Source organism: Phoenix dactylifera, chromosome 2 (genome assembly GCF_051530095.1).
Source record: "Phoenix dactylifera cultivar Ajwa chromosome 2, Ajwa_hap1_PhDact_Kaust_v1.1, whole genome shotgun sequence".
NCBI classification, from domain to species: domain Eukaryota; kingdom Viridiplantae; phylum Streptophyta; class Magnoliopsida; order Arecales; family Arecaceae; genus Phoenix; species Phoenix dactylifera.
The window spans coordinates 14,280,963-14,299,647 of NC_143191.1; the positions used below are offsets into that span (position 1 = coordinate 14,280,963).

The 18,685-nt window shown below is 36.3% G+C and overlaps 1 protein-coding gene across 1 annotated transcript; it reads right to left on the reverse strand.

Moving 5' to 3' along the window:
- Nucleotides 1–2,430: 2,430 nt before the first annotated feature.
- On the reverse strand, nucleotides 2,431–5,109 carry LOC120104557 (uncharacterized). Its single transcript, XM_039115877.3, has 2 exons — nucleotides 4,916–5,109; nucleotides 2,431–4,161 (listed from the first exon to the last, which is right to left on the reverse strand). The coding sequence occupies exon 2, from the start codon at nucleotides 4,052–4,054 to the stop codon at nucleotides 2,756–2,758; it is 1,299 nt and encodes a 432-aa protein (XP_038971805.3). The 5' UTR covers nucleotides 4,055–4,161; nucleotides 4,916–5,109; the 3' UTR covers nucleotides 2,431–2,755.
- Nucleotides 5,110–18,685: the final 13,576 nt, after the last annotated feature.

Consider the following 18,685-nt stretch of genomic DNA (forward strand, 5'->3'; position numbering starts at 1 on the left):
TACCAAAGTCGAGTAGGATCGAGGCCATGGCTAAGCCCCCCTCTCGAGTAGAAGCCAATTCATGACGAGAGCGTCATAAGGTTGGATGGGGGATATTGTCATAGTCCCACATCAGCTAATAAAAGAACGCCACATGAGTTTATTAACCAAGGTCGGTCCTCTGCCCAATAGCTTAACTTTTGGGGCTGTAAATCCGTGACGCTATGCACCTCCACATGCAATCAGGTTGTCCAACACAAATTATAGTCCGAACTTAAACACAAATTCAAGGCAAAACAACATATACAGAAAATTTGCGATTCAAACGCCATGATTCTTTTCCAAGCATGGTGAAGAGGAGGAAGATCTCAACCTTGGAGAGCAGGTGTCCCTAAGCTCACTCTCCATGACATCCCTGGCCGGCTTAACTGCCTTGCTTTACAGATTTCCTCACCTTCAGCAGTCTGCACCATGTGGAGATCAGTCGCCATGCACTCTAACCAAGAGTTGGCGACATCTGTTCTTCCCCTGCTCATGCATCATCTCAACACTATGGAAAGCTTTTTGGTTCTCCAAATGTGCAATCCTACATGTCATCCTACTTGGCAAACTCAAGAGGTCTACTAGTCCAAGGTCCATGCCAATGGTTGTGGTAGAGGAAGAGTCTTGTTCTAGAATTATCATAGTAGCCGAAAGGTTTTCAGATACAAATTGTAGTAGTAAACAGTACTAGACCAAAGAGTTGCATGGAAGCACTTGGTGAATGAAGAGTTGGAGCAGCTAGTGTTCACAGCTCTGTAGCCTATAAATACTATACTTGGATCCATGATGTCTGAGTTCAGGTGAAGAAATAACTCTAGCCATCTCCTCTCGTCTCCCAAATTGCCTTCCTCCTCCTACACCTCTTCCACTTAAGTACGTAGGATCAAATTTGTTCCAAAAAATCACCACCAAACTAAGCTACTCTGATTCAAAAGCCGAAAGCATACTTTGGCAGAGCTAACCTACTATTCCAGCAAAACAAGAGATAAGAACCCACCATGGAACCCCATGTACAGACCTGGAATCATTTACAGCTTTCCATACAGAGCACCAGAACGGCCAAAAACAAAAACAAAAAAGGTATAGGAGACACTGCTAAACCTTACGAAAAGAAACAGGGACATCATCCTGTATCTACTTGCACCGGTCTTCTAACAGATCATCCCTTGGATTGATTTTGATGGAAAGAGCCTCAACCTATTCAGATACACATCAAGAAATGGAACAGCAAATGCCATCAACACTCCGATCTCTCTTCAGGCACCACAACTATACTTCTCTAGGCAATTCTCTTGCCTTGGGTTGCCATGCAACTTGTCATCTCCCTCCAAGTCAGCAGACTCGTTGGCTTTCCCTTAGCTGTAGCAACTAAATTTGATTAATGTTACTAATCCTAGAAGTAAGAAGATAACTCTGCTGATTCAAGAAGTTTTCTTCTCTCCACTTTGGTTATCAATGATTTTTTTTTTGTGCGGGTTCTACATACAATTCTTTTCTGTCATGCTGCGGAATTTCAGTTGTGAAGGGCTATAGTTTCAAATCATGAAAAAACAAACTAAAAGAAGTCACAGACGAATTTCACCATCCTGAGTGAATTAATATACGGTCAAAAATTCAGACTAGACTAGCAATATCCTTGATGATCTTAGATAACATATAAATTCATACAAATTATGTACAGAAGGAAATATGATTGGTTCACTTGAGAAAAGAAGGAAAAGACACTTGAGAAATATATGATTGGTTCACAGTGAGCATGCATGCAATTGGCTTCTTTGCGTTTACTGGGTCTTGACTGACGACCATATGTCTCAGACTCTCAATGACTCCCTAAAAACAGCTTACTTCGACGATATAAGTGTTGAAGTACAGGACACTGGAGAAAGAAATTAAGCAAGCTCAATAAGATATGAAGGCAGCACGGAAGGAAGAAAAGGAGTGAAAGAAATAGCTTTAGAGGAACCAAAGGACTCATAAGCAATATAATGGACGCTTAGAAAGATGCATGAGGGCATGGTCTTTAACATTTACAGGGAAATAAACCACTTTAGATGTAAAATCAGTATTGGAACTTGATTTATGAGCCTTAGATAAAAGATAACATGCTTAGATAAAAAATGTCGAACCAGAAGATTATAAGAACAAACGATGAATGCACATACTAAACTACCTGTAAAAAGGAGAAGAACAAGTAGCTAAATGGGCGAATGACTGACAAACCAAACTATGTACTAAAGACTTCATGAAATTGATCAATGAAGATGAGAATGGCTTGAAAACATATATAGTTCTTGTAATCATGGAATATAAGTATCCTCTATGGCACTACAAGCACAGATTTAGCAATGCAGATAATGCATAAAGGTGATAAAACTCTCATACATTTTCCAAATCCGATACAGATCGTTATATATATAGGATCGATGCAACGAACTTTCACACATACAAATATATTGAGCAAACTCAAGTCAAGCAAAGATGTCATCAGTAAGGTACTCCTAGTAACATAATCAAACCTTCAAAGGAGAAGCAGTAGGCGTACTATTTTCAGCACAATAAACCCTGCTTTGGTTCTTAAAATAGTTATAGCCTACATCACCAACATTACGGAATAGATTGAAAACCAACAGTATAGTTCACAACAAGCTTGAAAACAAAGTCCTATTGGAACGGTAAAGAAAATTCAGACAGAGCATTTGATGTTTAACCATCACCCAGTCTAAGATAATGTTGCTTAAAACAGGCAGTATGAGTCCGAGCAAATCCAACCAATCTCTCGGCTACCTTTGTATGGAATCAAAGTTGTAGCAGGAACAACAGACTCAAAGAGGAACTCCAGCTTTAAATCCTCCAACCACAGCCTGACGATTCTTCCGCATCTCATCTCTCTGTAATAGATACAGTCTCCTTGGCCTCCCCATGCACCCGGTGTTTCCACTGCTCTAGACAAGCCACTGTTGCTCACTAGCAGCACTCGCCCTCCCAACAGCTTTCTATCGTCCGCCCTCACCCACTCCATTCTCAACGGGTCGTGCCAGTAGGCTTCAAACCATACCCATTCGCCTGCATCCTTGACCCAGCGAGGGAAGCTTAGTGCCCATAGCTTTCCGTCGATCTGGACCATCAAGGCATCGAATAGTGGAAGTGGAGCCAACACCAGGAGCTCCTCCAACACCGGCTGGGGGAAGCGAAACCAGCGTGCAAGCGTCATTCTCGACGGCGGCCGAACCACGACATAGTCATCATCGCCGAGAGGGATGATGTTGGAGATGCCGCATGGAATCACGGAGCGGTCTCCGCCATGCAGATTGCAGTACACGAGATGGCCTCTGGCATTTCCACCCCAGCCCAGCAGCCAGCAATCCGGAGCAGTCGGGATGTCTGTGAGTATGGCTCGAGAGAAGGCAACAGGAGACTCCGGGAGTTCGACGGCGGTAGCGTCGACAGGGTTGACGATAGATGGTTTTTGGTGGGTCGGGTTGTCCAACATGATAAGGTGGCCATGAGAGAAGCCAGCCCAGAACTTGCCGGCAGTGTTTGGTAGGAGCTTTGAGAGATGGACTCCAGGCTCAGGGATGGTGTGGAGGATGAAGGAATCGGGGGAGGACGGGGAATGGAGAATGAAGACAGGAGGGAGGGACTGGAGCACCATCTCTGTGAAATTCGACCAACGCTGCGAAGAAGATGATGCCCAGCTGCGAGATCTCTTCTGCTTTCTCTTTGACGTCTTCTTCTTGCACCGCTTCACTGCCATGGCGATGGATGAAATTCTTTTGTTCAGTTCATCACTAATTCTCTTCTTCTTCTGCTGCTGCTGCTGCTTGTTGCTCCACGCTTTGGACATGGAGATTTTCACGTTTTTCTTCCATTTTGCACGGCCATCAGGCCTGTCCTGCTTCTTGTTTGACAACTTGTTCATCCTTCTCACTGCCATGGAAATGGCTAGAATTGTTTTATTTAATGCATCATCGTCAAATCTCTTGCTCAGTTGCTTGTTGTTCTTGATCCCCACTTTGGACTTGGATGCCGTCATGTTGTTCCCCTGTTTCCGATGGCTCCAGCGAACTAGACTGTCACAAGCTATAGGGTTTTATCAAGAGTAGCGACTGTTCATGTCTCATCAGATTTTGTTGGATTAACCTGCAGCGTCAAGGGAGTATGCTAGCACAATTCCTTGCTCAGATTAAGGAAAATCAAAGAGAAAAATAAATAAATAAAAACTTATTAGCATTAGAAATTATAATGAACAATAAAAAAAAAATTCAAATTAAATTTTAATAAGTTATAAATCCTGGTGGTTGAAACAAGGTTGAAAAATAAAACTAAAAAAGAAAAATATGCTGATTATTTTTTTAAGAAAAAGTTACTTATCAGAAAAATTGGACCTTTGAAACCTCAAATGCAATGATTAGCTTTGGAATTAGGTGATTGAAGATTGTTACCCTAACTTGCCATTAAAATTTTTCCTCAAAAAAACTTATTATTAAATTTTTAATAAGCCAACATTAGTCGATGATCTCGGAAAGTGAAAGGTCATTTGAGGCCAATAATAGGATGGCGAAAAAAAGTCGCAATGACTAATATTTGGGTGGTGGAGGTATTTAGGAAAAGATGGCAACCAAATGTTTAGATGAGGAGCAACAAGTAGAGGAAGGAGAATTAAAAAGGGAGAGGAGGAAAATCAGATGGGGAGAAGAAGAAAAGAAGAGAAGATTTAGAGCTTCTTTAGTGATTTTTTTTCAAAAAGAGGGGAGAGAACTTTTTAGAAAGAGGGGGGAGATCAATCGAAAAATAAACTTCGGATCAATTTATAGAAGTATTATAAGTCATTATCAATGTTGAAAGCAGAATTTCAGTTAACTAATTATTTTTCTCAGAAATCCAAAAAACTCACCAAGAGTAGATACGAAAATTGAAGAAGAAAGTAACCCTTGAAGCGATGGAAACCCTAATCCTTGGACCTCCAAAAACTTAGATGTGGAGATTGGCTTCAAAATTTAGCAATCTGTGAATCTCCAAGTTGATCTGCTTTAAGGCAATAGTTGATTGCCCATGGTTTTTACCAAAGTTTAGATAAGCACTGATGGTCACACGATCTCAAGGAGTAGACGGTTATTCAAGGCTGATGATAGGATGGTGGTGGTTGCAAGGGTTAGCAGCCATGAAGTTGTGGTGGAGGACACCTAATGTAGGTTAAGGCAATTCTAGAGGGACTCTTGCTGATAAGTTCTCAATAGAGGAGAGAAAGATGAGAAGAGAAAAAGGAAGGAAAATCAAATGGCCATGAGGGAGCAGTGAAAGGAAAGAAAACAGATTCAAGGTTCCATTAGTAGCTTTCTTCCCTTTGACGGATATTCCTATGGGCATGTATAGGCATCAAAAGATGCATCCTTCATGGAGAAAACACGTAGCACTCTTGTCGGTTAACATTCACGTGTCGTATTCCTTTTAACCTTTTTGATGACTAAAAGTATTCTAACTAGTAAAAGTTCTCTAGCTAGTAAAACCTACATCCAATAACATTAAAAAATAAAAAACTTCCATAGTGTAAAGTTGCTTTCTTGAGTACCCCAGTACATAGAGCTTTCTTTCATTTTTCTTATTTTGCTTCTCCCTCCACTACAAGGAACTTCAAAACCTATCAATTATTTTGCTTCTCACTTATGTAAGTTTCTTATTTTCCTTTTTTGCAACTACCATATGAAAAGAAAGTTATGTTACACCAAACATATGTGCCCTAGAACTATATATAAGCACTTGAAAAGTATTTTATATAATTTTACATGCCCTCTAATAGCTAGAATGCAAGTAAGCTAGCATAATTCCTTGACTTAGATAAAAGGGGAAAAAGAACAAAATTAATTATCAACTTATTAGGATTCAAAATGTTAATAAATAAAAAATATTGAAAATAAATTTTAAAATATATTAGAATATGTCACAAACCCTACTTAGCAAAAAATAAAAACTAAAAAGGAAAACCTTATTCTCCAAAAGCTCAAATGCAATGATTATCTCTGGCATTAGGTGACTGAAGATGGTTATCCTAACTTGCACTAAACTTTTCCTCAAAAGAACTTGTCACTAATTTAGATAAGCCAAGGGTAGTTGATGATCACAGAAAGTGAATGGTCACTTGAGGCCAATAATAGGACAATGATAGTCACAAGAAGTGATATTTGGGTGTCGGTAGTCTAGGAGTATTCTTAATTTAGGAAAAGGCGGCCACCAGGTGGCTAGGTAAGAAGCACCAAGTAGATAAAGGAGGATTAGTTGACCCAAAAAGGTTTGATTTTGATAATACAAAATAATTGAGCAAAAAGTTTATTAATCAGTTGCTTGGAGTATACAAGAATATTTGCAAAAAATAAAGAAAACATCCTTCTGTAACTCTTAAATATGAAGAAATATAATTGAGCTATACACAAAAAGATTCGACTCCAAAAATACTTTGAAGTAACCTTTGAACGCTCACATGTAATGACAATAAATTTTAACAAAGACTATCTCAAGAATCGATCCCTGAAATACAATGAGTCGACTCTCACATACTGATGTAGACTAATAAAAATTCATGAGTCGATTCCAGAATAGTCTCAAATAAAAGATGGAGAGCTATAACATTCGACATATTGGTGAGTCGACCCATAAAGATCACGAGCCGACTCTAGTCAGACAAGAGTCGATACCAGAAGTAAATGAGTCGAACAGACAAAAGATAGAACTAGCAAAATAAATGTTGAAGAGTTGATCCATGAAGATAACAAGTTGATCCCTTTCAATGGACGAGTCGACCCCTAAACCAAAAGAATCAATCCTACAATGGTCACAGAAGAAAAACAGAGCGCAACAAAAATAATAGCTAGTTCGAGTCGACCCCTAAACATCATGAGTTGACCTCTAAAGATCATGAGGTGACCCCTAAAAAAGACGAGTCGCCCTGTCTGTGCCTGACAACAGAATGGCTAGTTTTTTTTATAAATTAGAATGGTTGTTATTGTTTCACAATGGCTCTTTCGACCTATCTAATAGCGAGAAGTGTCTTTCAACCATTTCTTGGTGGTATAAATGCATAGGAACACCAAAAAGATGACAAGAGATTGTAAAGAAAATAAATGAGGAGTAATTGAATTGCCAAGGAAAAAAAGAGTTCAAAAAGAAGAACATTCAAGTGCATTCATTAAGAGCTGAAAAATCACATTCTCTACTACTGAGAGAGTTGGTGAAGAGCATTTAAGTTCAATCAAAGCCAACCAACTGATTCAGGGCTCCATTTATTTTTGTGTATTTAAATTTGAGGAATTGTAATTTGTTTACTGTGTATTCCTCTCTATACTCTATTGTTGATAAGTTTCAGGGATTGAATCTTAGAAAAAGGTCCATCCAAACCTTAATTTGGATTGTGTTGAGCCTAGATAGAGGCTCGAGAGGGGTTTTGGTTGATTTTTAGTAAAATCAATTGCTTCATTGTGATCCCGATTTAAAACAATCAGACTGTAATCTTGAAGGAATTATAGTAGAAATTTTCAAGAAATATATCTTAGAGAGTGAACATAGGTACAGGGTTGGCACCGAACCACTATAAATTTACTGTATTTGTGATGTATAATTTGTGTGATTTGAACTCTTGCATATTTACTTTTGTTCATTATTTATTGCAATTCACATACACTCATCAAGTGTTATTCTGCTATATTTTATTTAAAGTTTTTGAAAAGTCCAATTCACCCCCCCCCCCCCCCCCCCCCCCCCCCTCATGGACTACATAGCTGGGTTACAGGATTAGAAATGGAGAGGAGAAAAATCAAACAGGGACAAGAAGAAAAGAGGAGAAGATTTAGAGTTCTTTTAGCAAATTCTCCTTTATAAGTGGAAAGAAAGATCAAAAATTATGTTTTAGGTCAATTTATAGAAACGTTATAAGCCATAACTTATGGTTAAAGTAGAATTAAAGTTAACCATTTATTTTCTCAAAAATCAAAGGTGCTTACCAAGAATAAATGGGAAAGTCGAAAAAGAAAGTAATCCATAATGTGATGGAAAACCTAATCCTTGTGCTGCCAAAAGCTAAGATGTGGTGATTAGCTTTAAAACTTAGCAAATTAAGAATCTCTAAGTTGATCTGCTTTAAGGGTATGGTTGATTGCACAAGGTTGTCACCAAAGTTTAGATAAGCCATCTTAGTCATACGATCATAAGTGGTAGATGATTATTTAAGGCTTATGATAGGATGGTGGTGGTTTCAGGGGTTAATGACCATGCCATAGTGGTGAAGGACCACGTAGTACAGGTTAAGGTAGCAAGCAATCGATAATAAGTTTCCAATAAAGGAGAGAAAAGTGCAAAGAGGAAAGGAGGAAAAATCAAATGGTTGTGAGGACAGTTAAAGAAAGTGGAAAGATTTAAGATTTCATTACTGGCTTTTTCATCCTGTAAGACTGATATGCCCACGAGCATGTATAGACATACGAATCTACACCCTCCACAGAGAAGACATGTAGAACTGTTCTTGGACAGCACTCTCCTTAGCTAACACTCTTACCGGCTAACATTCTTATGTTACATTCCTTTAACCTTTTCTATGACTAAAAGGATTCTAACCGGTAAAAGGTGTCTAGCTAGTAAAATCTACATCTTATAGCTTTAGCAAATAAAAGTTTTTTATAACAGTGTAAAGCTACAATTCTTGAGCAACCTAGCATTTGAAACTTTCTTTCATTAAATTTTATTTTGTTTCATCCTCTACCATAGGGAACTCCATACCTATCAATTAATATATCTTCTCTCTAATGTTAGTTTCTTATTTTCTTTATACTTTGCAACTACAATATGACATGAAAATTATTTCATATATTAAAACTTTTGTGCCCTATAACTATTATCGACCACTTGAAAAGTATTTTATATAACAACTATACAATATGTCTTAGGATGTTTGTTTGTACGTGACCCTTAAAAGGTATTTATATGATTTTATATTCCCTTCAATAGCAAAAGTGCAAGTAAGCTAGCATAATTCCTTGACCTAGAGAAGGGGATAAAAAAGAGAGAAAAATTAAATATCAACTTATTAGCATTAGAAATCATAATAAACAAACATGAATAAGAATAAATTTCATATTATATTTAAATAAATCATAATCCCTAGTGATTGAAACACAGTCCAAAAGCTGAAATACAATGATTATCATTGGAATTAGGTGACTGGAGATTTGTTATCCTAACATGTCACTAAGTTTGTTTCCTTAAAAAACTTATCACTAAATTTTAGATAAGCCAATGGTAGTTAATGATTACACAAAGTGAACGGTCTTTTGAGGCTAATAATAGGACAATAATCATCCAAGGGTTCATATTTGGGTGGTGAAGATTATAGTCTAGGAGTACTCTTAAATTTGGGAACGGTGGCCACCAGAAGTCTAGATGAGGAGCACTAAGTAGAGGAAGGAGGACCAGAAAGGGAGAAAAGGAAAATCAAATAGGGAGAAGAAGAAAAGAAGAGAAGATTTAAAGTTTCTTTAGTGAGTTCTTCTTTTATGAAGAGTAAAGAGAACGATCGAAAAGTAAACTTTGGATCAATATATAGAAATACTATAAGCTATAATTAATGGTCAAAGCATAATTAAAGTTACCTTAAACAAATATTTTCTCAAAAACTAAAGGTACTCTCCAAGAATAGATGAGAAAATTGAAGAAGAGAGTAACCCTCAATTTGATAAAAACCCTAATCCATCGACCTCAAAAATATGAGATATGGTGGCTGGTTTCAAAATTTAGAAATCTGAAAATCTACAAATTGATATATTTTAAGGCTATGGCCTAGTGCCCAAGGTTGTCACCAAAGTTTACATAAGCCATGGTAGTCACACGATCTTGAGTAGATGGTCATTCAAGGCTTATTATAGGATGGTGATGGTTGTAGGGGTTAATGACCTTATAGTATTGGTAGAGGACCTTCCAGTGCAAGTTAATGCGACTAGCAAGTCTCTTAATGATAAGTTCCCAGCATAGGAGAGAGATGAAAAGTGAAAAGGAGGAAAAATTAAATGCTCGTGAGGGAAATGATAGAAAAGGAGAAAAGATTCAAGGCCCATTAGTAGTTTCCTTCCTTTTAAGAGTGATATGCTTATAGGCATATATAGGCATCAACATCTACACTCTTCATAGAGTAAATATGTAGCACTTTTCTTGACTAGCATTATTTTAGTTAGCACATTTGTCAGCCAACATTCACATGTTACATACTTTTGACCTCTTTGATGACTAAAAGGATTAACCAGTAAAAGGTATCTAGCAGGTAAAATTTACATCCTATAACTTTAGCAAATAAAAGACCTTCATAAAAATGTAAAGCTGCAATTCTTAAGCAACTCAAAGCATGGTGCTTTCTTTCATTTTTCTTATTTTGCTTTTTCTTTCACCACATAAGACTGCGTACCAAGTAATAGTTAAATATGACATGAAAGTTTTTTCACACACCAATCATTCCATGTCTTACAAATATATATCATCACTTTAAAAGTAAGTTATATAATAATTGTAAAATATCTCTTAGGATGATTGTTCAAATTGTCGCTCTTCCAAGTTTATTTGTATATTTGTTTGTTTTGTGCAACTTGGATTTTCTTCCTTCTTCATTTAAGAAGTGAGTGTTTGCTTTCTCCTAGTAAATCTAGAAAATAATAAAACACTACTAGTTTTCAACCCAAATCTAGCAAGGTGGTCATGATTGGCTCTGCATATGCTATATATATGATGCCCCCTTAGTCATTTTCCCATTAATGAGCTTAAAATTTAGCCTTCAAAAATGAGTTTGGAAGTTCTATCTAATTTTTAGATTATTTAATTATTATATTATAAAAACAAAATAAAATGAGAAATTTTTTACTTCTATGCTCATTTTGCAAGAATAAGATTAGTACACTTATGTTTTAATGATCCCATCACCACTTAATATGAGTATTCAAAAGAAATAACCAACTTAGTTCACATGGCAAGTAGAGGTATAGCTTCATGTATGTTTACATGTAGTTTTCCTTCATGGTTTAAAGTATTGGACATTCTTACAACACTTTTAGTATAATTGTCTATTTAATCGGCTAAAGACCTTATACAGGTTTGTCAATAAAAAGCGTAAAGTGGGTAGTGTGTAGTGCATTAGACGCTAGTAGGAAGTGTTAGTGTTATGCCTGTTACACCTTCTTGAGCAATATATATAAGTGTATGATATCTACAAACACATATATGCATAGCATTCCTTTTCTCTCTTTATTAAATTCACATCATATCTATGTAATCCTACTCATTATATTTAATAGAAAAAGACACATGAAGTATGTGCATTAGATCAAATACCCCATAGCACAATAATAGAAATAAGCTTATTCAAGTGCTTCAACCCGACAAACCAGAAGATGAATATGAGGAATGTATGGTATAATGGAGGATGGAAAAAGGAGGAAAATAATACAGTGATGATTCTGAAAAAAAAATAGAGAAGTTTTAAGGTTCTTTTAGTAATTTTTTCCATTAAAAAGAAAAAAAAATAGGTTGAAAATAAACTTCAAATAAATCTATAGATATAGATACCCACTAGATCTCTAGATGAGGAGAGGACGAAAAGCAAGTGGAGAAATAGAAAAAGAAAGGAGAGATGACCTAGTGTTCCTTTAACGACTTCTCCCTTTTTGGAGTGAAAAGGAAAACAATAAAAAAGCAAAAGAGAGAATCAAACTTAGGATAATTTTTTCCCAATGACTAGAAATAGAATGTTTAATAATAATAATTAAAAATAAATTACTATATTCTCTTGTATAGGCTTAAAGATTTTCTTTTAATGTCCTAATCTGATCCATAACCTACCCAATTATCTTTATAAATTTTTTAACAAGTAAACTAAACACTAGAAAAATATCATGTTTTTTTTTTACTTTATAGTAATTAATTTATTTTCTTGTTTTGGGCTTTGTTCATGCTTTATACAGTGCTTGAGTGGGAATTATTCATTTGTTCAATTTAGGTTATATTTTATTGTATGGTTATGTATTGGATGGTACCATCGCTTGGACTAGCTTAGGCCTCCCTCCTCTCCCCTCCTATCTTTCCCTTTTCTACTATTAGATTATTAGCATTAGGCAACTCAATAAACCACAAAGATTAAATAATATATTCCAAAATTATGTGTAAAAGTTATACACTTTAGTAATCAAAACATAGTTAAAGAAACATGATTTCGAATATATATATATATATATATATATATATATATATATATATATATATATATATATATATATATATATATATATATATGTATGTATATATATGTTTACCTTTTGAATTATGCAACATGAGGCTATTTGTCTTAAATCATGAATAACTTAAGATAAGCCAATGTTGGTCGAACAAACGAGAAATTAGATTTTGTTTGAGGCTAATGATATGGCACACGGTCATAGGGATTACCATTTAAGTGGCGGTGACCAAGGACCATCCTAATGTTGGCAAGTGCAACCACTAGGTGTCTAGGTGCCTAATAAAGGAGCAAAGAATGAGAATGGTAGGGGAGGAGGAAATGACAAAAGGATGAGATATACCTTCTTGTAACAACTTTCTTACTTAAAAGAGTGGGAAAAATGTTAAAAACTAACCTTAAAACAATTTTATAAAAAATTATAAGCCACAATGATCCATATGGAATTAAAAAACCAAAACAAAATAATTAACTATTTTCTAAACAAAATAAAAGTTACTTACCGTGGAGTGATAAAAAATTTGAAGAAGTAATGCTAAATGTGATAGAAAGTAATCCTTGGACTTCCAAAAGCTCAAATGCTACAATTGGCTTCAACATTGAGCATTTTGAGAGTCTCCAAATCGATCAATTGTAAGGCCATTTTTAGTTACCTGAAATCATCGCTAAGATTTAGATAATCCATGGGTAGTCACACGGTAATAGATGTTGGGATTTGTATCCTAAATGTCAATCGTCAGCATATTGATGATTGAATTTTGTAAATGAATTGACAAATTAATAAAGTGTTAGTTGGCATTATTCATCATTTCATCTTCAAATGAACTCTTATATGATGAAGTCCTTAGGACTTATGTTATGATAAAGGAGGATTTATCTTTGAATCCTTAAACTTGTTCGCGACCAAATGATATGTTGTTACTAGGACGACAGCAATATCGAGATTAGGTCGTTGTGTGACATATATGTTGGTTGTCCTCTTAACTAAGGAGTGTGAAGACACTGGTATGCCACACAGGTGAAGTGTAGGAGTACATTTCACTGAACGTGACCAATTCCAGAACGCTCTACTGTCGAGAGATGTTCCGAGTGGATATGGGTATAAGTTTGGCCCTCTGACCTGAGACCGCAACCTGTGACTAGCAAACAACTCACTGTACTTTAGTACCGGACTACCTGAATTTCTAATTCAGTGACGGAAGGTCACTGGGTGCAGTCAAGTACTTGCGTAGTCAATTGTAAGTCAAGAAGGAATTGACCCCTTCTGAAAACAAGAGATAATGTCTTGTGATTAATTTAGCAAAACCTTGGCCAGGATAATCCCAGTGAGGAGTCACGGGATATTTAAAGTTAATCACATAATGGATGTACAAATTATAGGGTTGACAGTGAGCTCTAAGTCATCCTGGCATTAGGAGTCAAAGGGATTGAATTATACAATACCATAGTCCAGGGTTCCAGAATATTTGCTTCGCATATATTCGGCCTATCCGGACGTCGGGTACCATTGCTAGATGGTCACATCGATTAGTGTAGGAAGTCGTTCCTATACTACCGGCCTAGGTTCGAACCTATGAGGTCACACGCATAGAAGATTCCTGATTGATCAAGAAGGCTGATGAATGATTAAGAATCATTCAGGGGTAATTTGATCAATTTGATTGGCAAATTATCTTATAAAATAATTAAAGTAATTATTGAAGGATTAATTAGTAATTAAATTACTAATAAACTCAATTTGATTGAGTAATTGTGCTAAGGATGAGCCAAATTAAATTGGATTCAACTTTGGGCTCAATCAGGATTTTGACCTGATTGGATTAGGTCAGACCAAAAGGACTTAAGCTGATCAAATTAATTTTAAATTAATTTATTCTTAATTGGGGATTGACCTAATTGGATTAGGTCCAACACAAAGTAATTAATTCAATTTGATTGAGTTTGGATGAGCCAAAAAATTGAATTGGATTCAATTTGAGCTCAATCAGGGTCTGACCTGATTAGATTGGGTTCAACCAAATTGCTTTGTTTTAATCCGGGTTTGACAAAATTTGATTAGGTACAACCCAAGAGGATTAGGCTCAGATGATGTGGCAATTATTGGTGACATGGAATTGGATTTAATGAATTTTAAATAAACCAAAATTATTGCATGGCACATGGACCCATTGCTTGACACATGGCGACATTGTTTGTTATTTGAATTTAAATTCAAACATTAAGCAATGTGTTAAATGATTTTAATCACTCAAACCATCAGCCAAGGTGGCGTATGAGTTTTTGAATGGATTAAATTCGAATTTCAAGAGGTGATTTCGAAATTATGAAGTGTTTTACCTTGCCGCATGGATTTCAAATTCCTTCCCTCTTGCACATGTGTTTAAAATTTGAATTAAAATCAGATTTGGTTGAGATCTGATTTGGGTTGTTCCTATTCTTTTGCATGCGCCAACTAAAGGAGATTTTATGAAAATAAATTTCGAATTTTGAATGAAAATTCGGAGGCCATTAAAAGGAGTCAAACATGGGCACCAAAAACATCATCCATTGCAGCCTTCTTCCTCACCCGCCTCCTCCTCCTCTTCTTCTCCATTTTAGATAGGGTTTTCAGGGTGAATATCTAGAAGATTCAAGATCAGATCTGAGTCCTCTACTTTCCTTACAAACCTCATCTCTATCTGCTTCAAGACGATTGATCAAGAGTTGATTGAATCCCGGCGGGCAGATTTCAGCTTTCAAGTGTTCTGCAGCTGCTAGCACTGTTGCGGAAGAAGATCCTTCAGGACTTCGCGTGTACTTCTCGTAGAGGCCATTCGTGTGCGTGGCTGCGAAGTCAAGAATCAGATTCACAACTTTCATCCATCATAAAAGGTATTAATCTAGCATTAATCATTTATTATGGTGTCAAGGTCTAGGTCCAATTCTCCGAGGTTTTACCCTCTTTTGGGGCTCCTCACGGAGATATCTCCAGAATCCATTCGATGGATATTCGGAGATTAATTGGAATAGAGTTCTTAAGTTTCAGATCTGATAGTTAATCATGCATAAAAGTTTTAGCATAATTGTTTAAACGATTTCGGCATAATCCTATGTGTTCTTAAGGTGCTGATTTCTAGATTTGATCTTGTAAGCATGCATGAATTAAATTGTTTGATTCGGTTTTTCCGCTGTATTTTAAAACTTAAAAAGAACTACGTATGGCTTGATCCCCCTTATGAATGGGTACGTAGGCAACCCGATCAGGTTCAGCCATGGTTTTCAAAAAAAAAAAAAAATTCAGCATGCTAAACACCGAAGAACCTAGGATTCACTTTCAGTGGTATCAGAGCCAGGTTTATATTTAAACTTTTATGTTTTAATTCTTGCAATTAAATCTGAAATCATTAACATGTTTAGATTAGATCTAAAGTGCTTTTTATGATTGATTTAATTGCTGATTATGCATGATTAAGTAGATCGGAAATTTTGGATGCATATGATGCATGTTTGTGTTAGGATTAGTAATATGAATAAATCTGAAATCATAATATTGTTTAGATTAGATCTAAATAAAGTTTATGATTCATATGATCTTTGATTTTAATGAACAAATCAGATCTGAAAATAAAAGTGAAAAAACAAATACATAAGGTGTATGTTGTTTGTATTAATTCATGTTGTTATGTATATGTGATGCATGAACATAAAACATAATGACTTAAACATGAATTAAATCTGATTACATATGATTAATTACAAAAACTCAGATCTGAAAATGTGTTTTAAGAACTGAAAGATTGTAATTAATATGTAATTAAAAAGAAATATGCAATGATCAAAACTTTCATAAGTCTAAACTTAATTGAGAATTAAGTGTTATGAAATAGAATTGTAACTCAATTAATTGACATTGCATAATTCTTTGGGCATATGGGTTAGCTTGAATCAAGTTCTTAGAATTGGGTTAGACCTAAGGTTAGAATCAAACATGGTCTAATTAGAGTTAATTGATCAAATCTAATTAAGTAGTAACTAGATTAGGTCAAGGAAACTCTAGGTTAAATACAATAGTTGTAGATTGATCAATTCCATGTCTTTGATTAGACCAAGATGGAACTTGATTTAGGCTCAGAGGTGTAGCCCGAGTCATTTGAGTAATCAAATCGAAATTGATTAACCAGTCGGTGTCTAAGGTAAGTTTGGCAGTTTTGATCGGTGGTTTTTAATTGGGAGCTACTCGCACTGATTCGTCTTTGTCGAGTTAATGGCATATCCCTTCCACCGATCTCACTTACCTGGCCGACATGGTCAATCACATTTTGATTGGATCACTTAATGATTCGAGTTAGCCCATGCCTTAAGAAAAATCAGTATGACCGATTTAGGTGTCTTCTTAACCGGTTTGAGTCTAATCTGATTTGGTGAAGTCAGTGAGAGAAATTAGACTAACCGAATCTTCTCATCTATCCTAATTATGAAATCCTCTAAAATTATTAGGTCCTTAAAATGAAATGGTTATGGGGATAACTAGGTCATAGCCTCCCATTAAGTTGGGTGATAATGGGTCCAATATTTTGATAATTATTGGAGGCGCCACACGCCTGGTACTTATCAAGCATTGGAATTGTCATTCAATATATGATGAATTAAGTGTACCTTCAATAGGCGGTCAGGTAAGCCGAGCCACACTCGGGCTTGGTCGTCTATTAGTTGATTAGACTTAACCCTATCATTTAATGGTTGGACCTGACTAGGATATTCGGTGGAGGCGCCACACGCCTGCCGGAAAACCTAGGGCAAAATCATCACTAGAAGTTGCTTGGTGAAGCAATTGATTAAGAACCTACCAATAGGTGCATATGGGTTGGCCGAGCCACACTCGGGCCTATATGTGATCTATTGGGTTCTAGTGCCCACTAAAGAATTAGGAGTAATTTTTCGAATTAGAGGTAGATGCTACCAATTTGTATAAAATAGTGGAAATACCTTTAGACTAAAGTCCAAGTCTATTGAGTTTAGTCAATTCATATACTAATAGCCAATTTTTTTTTATGCAGAAATGACCACTAATTTGTCACTTCGCTCATTGTTGGACAATGACAAGTTGACTGGTCCAAATTTCAATAATTGGCATAGGAAACTGAAAATAGTGCTAGAGCATGAGAGGATCCTTTATGTGATAACGGATCAAGCACATGAGCAGCCCGCTGCTAATGCATCAAGATCGGCCAGAGACACTTATCAGAAGTGGCTCAGTGACCGGATCACTGTTCGATGCATCATGTTGGCAGCAATGAGTGATGAGTTTAGTAGGCGTTTTGAGAATACGCAGCCGGAAGATATCATTCAAGTGTTGAATGAATCATTCGGCGTTCCTGACGACGTTGAGAGGCACAAAACTAGTTGTGCCATCTTCAGCGCCCGAATGAAAGATGGGACCTCGGTAACTGATCATTTACTGTATATGATTGAGTTGATCGAGCGTCTAAGCTCTCTTGGCTTTCCTCTTCATGATCAATTGGGGAAGGATGCCATACTAAACTCATTGTCTGGATTATACCGTCCTTTTCTCACTCATTTTCGTATGACGAAACCTGTAGTGAATTATCACCAATTGTTGGGGTTACTACAGACATTTGAGAATGATCACCAACTTCTTAAGAAGACGGTGAACTTAGTGGGAGGTTCATCCAAGGGTCGCTCCTTTAAGAAAGGGAAAAAGAAAAATAAAATCCAAAAGAAACATGTGCACCATGCTCAGCCTAGTCAGAAAAAGAATAAAAAGGCTGATCAGAGCAAGGCGGAGTGCTTCTTCTGCAAGAAGCAAGGACATTGGAAGAGGAACTGTCCTCTTTACATTGCATCCCTCGATCCGAACCGGCCTAAGAAAAATGAGCAATCAGTTACCAATCAAGGTACTTATTTGATAACACCTTGCAATTTTTCTATTTGTGATAATTTGACCCGGGTATTGGATACCGGTAGTCCTTTTAATATTTGCAATTCGTTGCAGGGGCTACAAGTCAGTAAGAGGTTTGAAGAAGGAGAAAGGTTCCTGAATGTTGGAGATGGAAGACCAGTTCCAGTTCTAGCTTTAGGAATTCTTAAACTTAAATTCAGCTCTCATGTAAATATCCTTAGTGATTGTCACTATTGTCCAAATTTTCTATTGAATATCATTTCTGTAGGCCTTTTGGCCAAAAATGGTTATGAAATATCAATAAAAAAGGATTATTGCAATGTCATTTGGAATGGTGTTGTTGTAATGAATGGAATTCTGAGTAATGGCATTTACATTTTGTCACAGCCTGTTCATGTAATGTATAAATCCAATAAGCGTCCTAGAATAGATAATGTCACGGATGTCTACCTTTGGCATCATAGGCTAGGTCATATTAACAAGAACAGGATGAACAGGTTAAGTAAAGAGGG

What these genes read in the sequence shown, in the direction of transcription:
- LOC120104557 (XM_039115877.3), bottom strand. Translation starts at nt 4,054, where the DNA reads ATGACGGCATCCAAGTCCAAAGTGGGGATCAAGAACAACAAGCAACTG.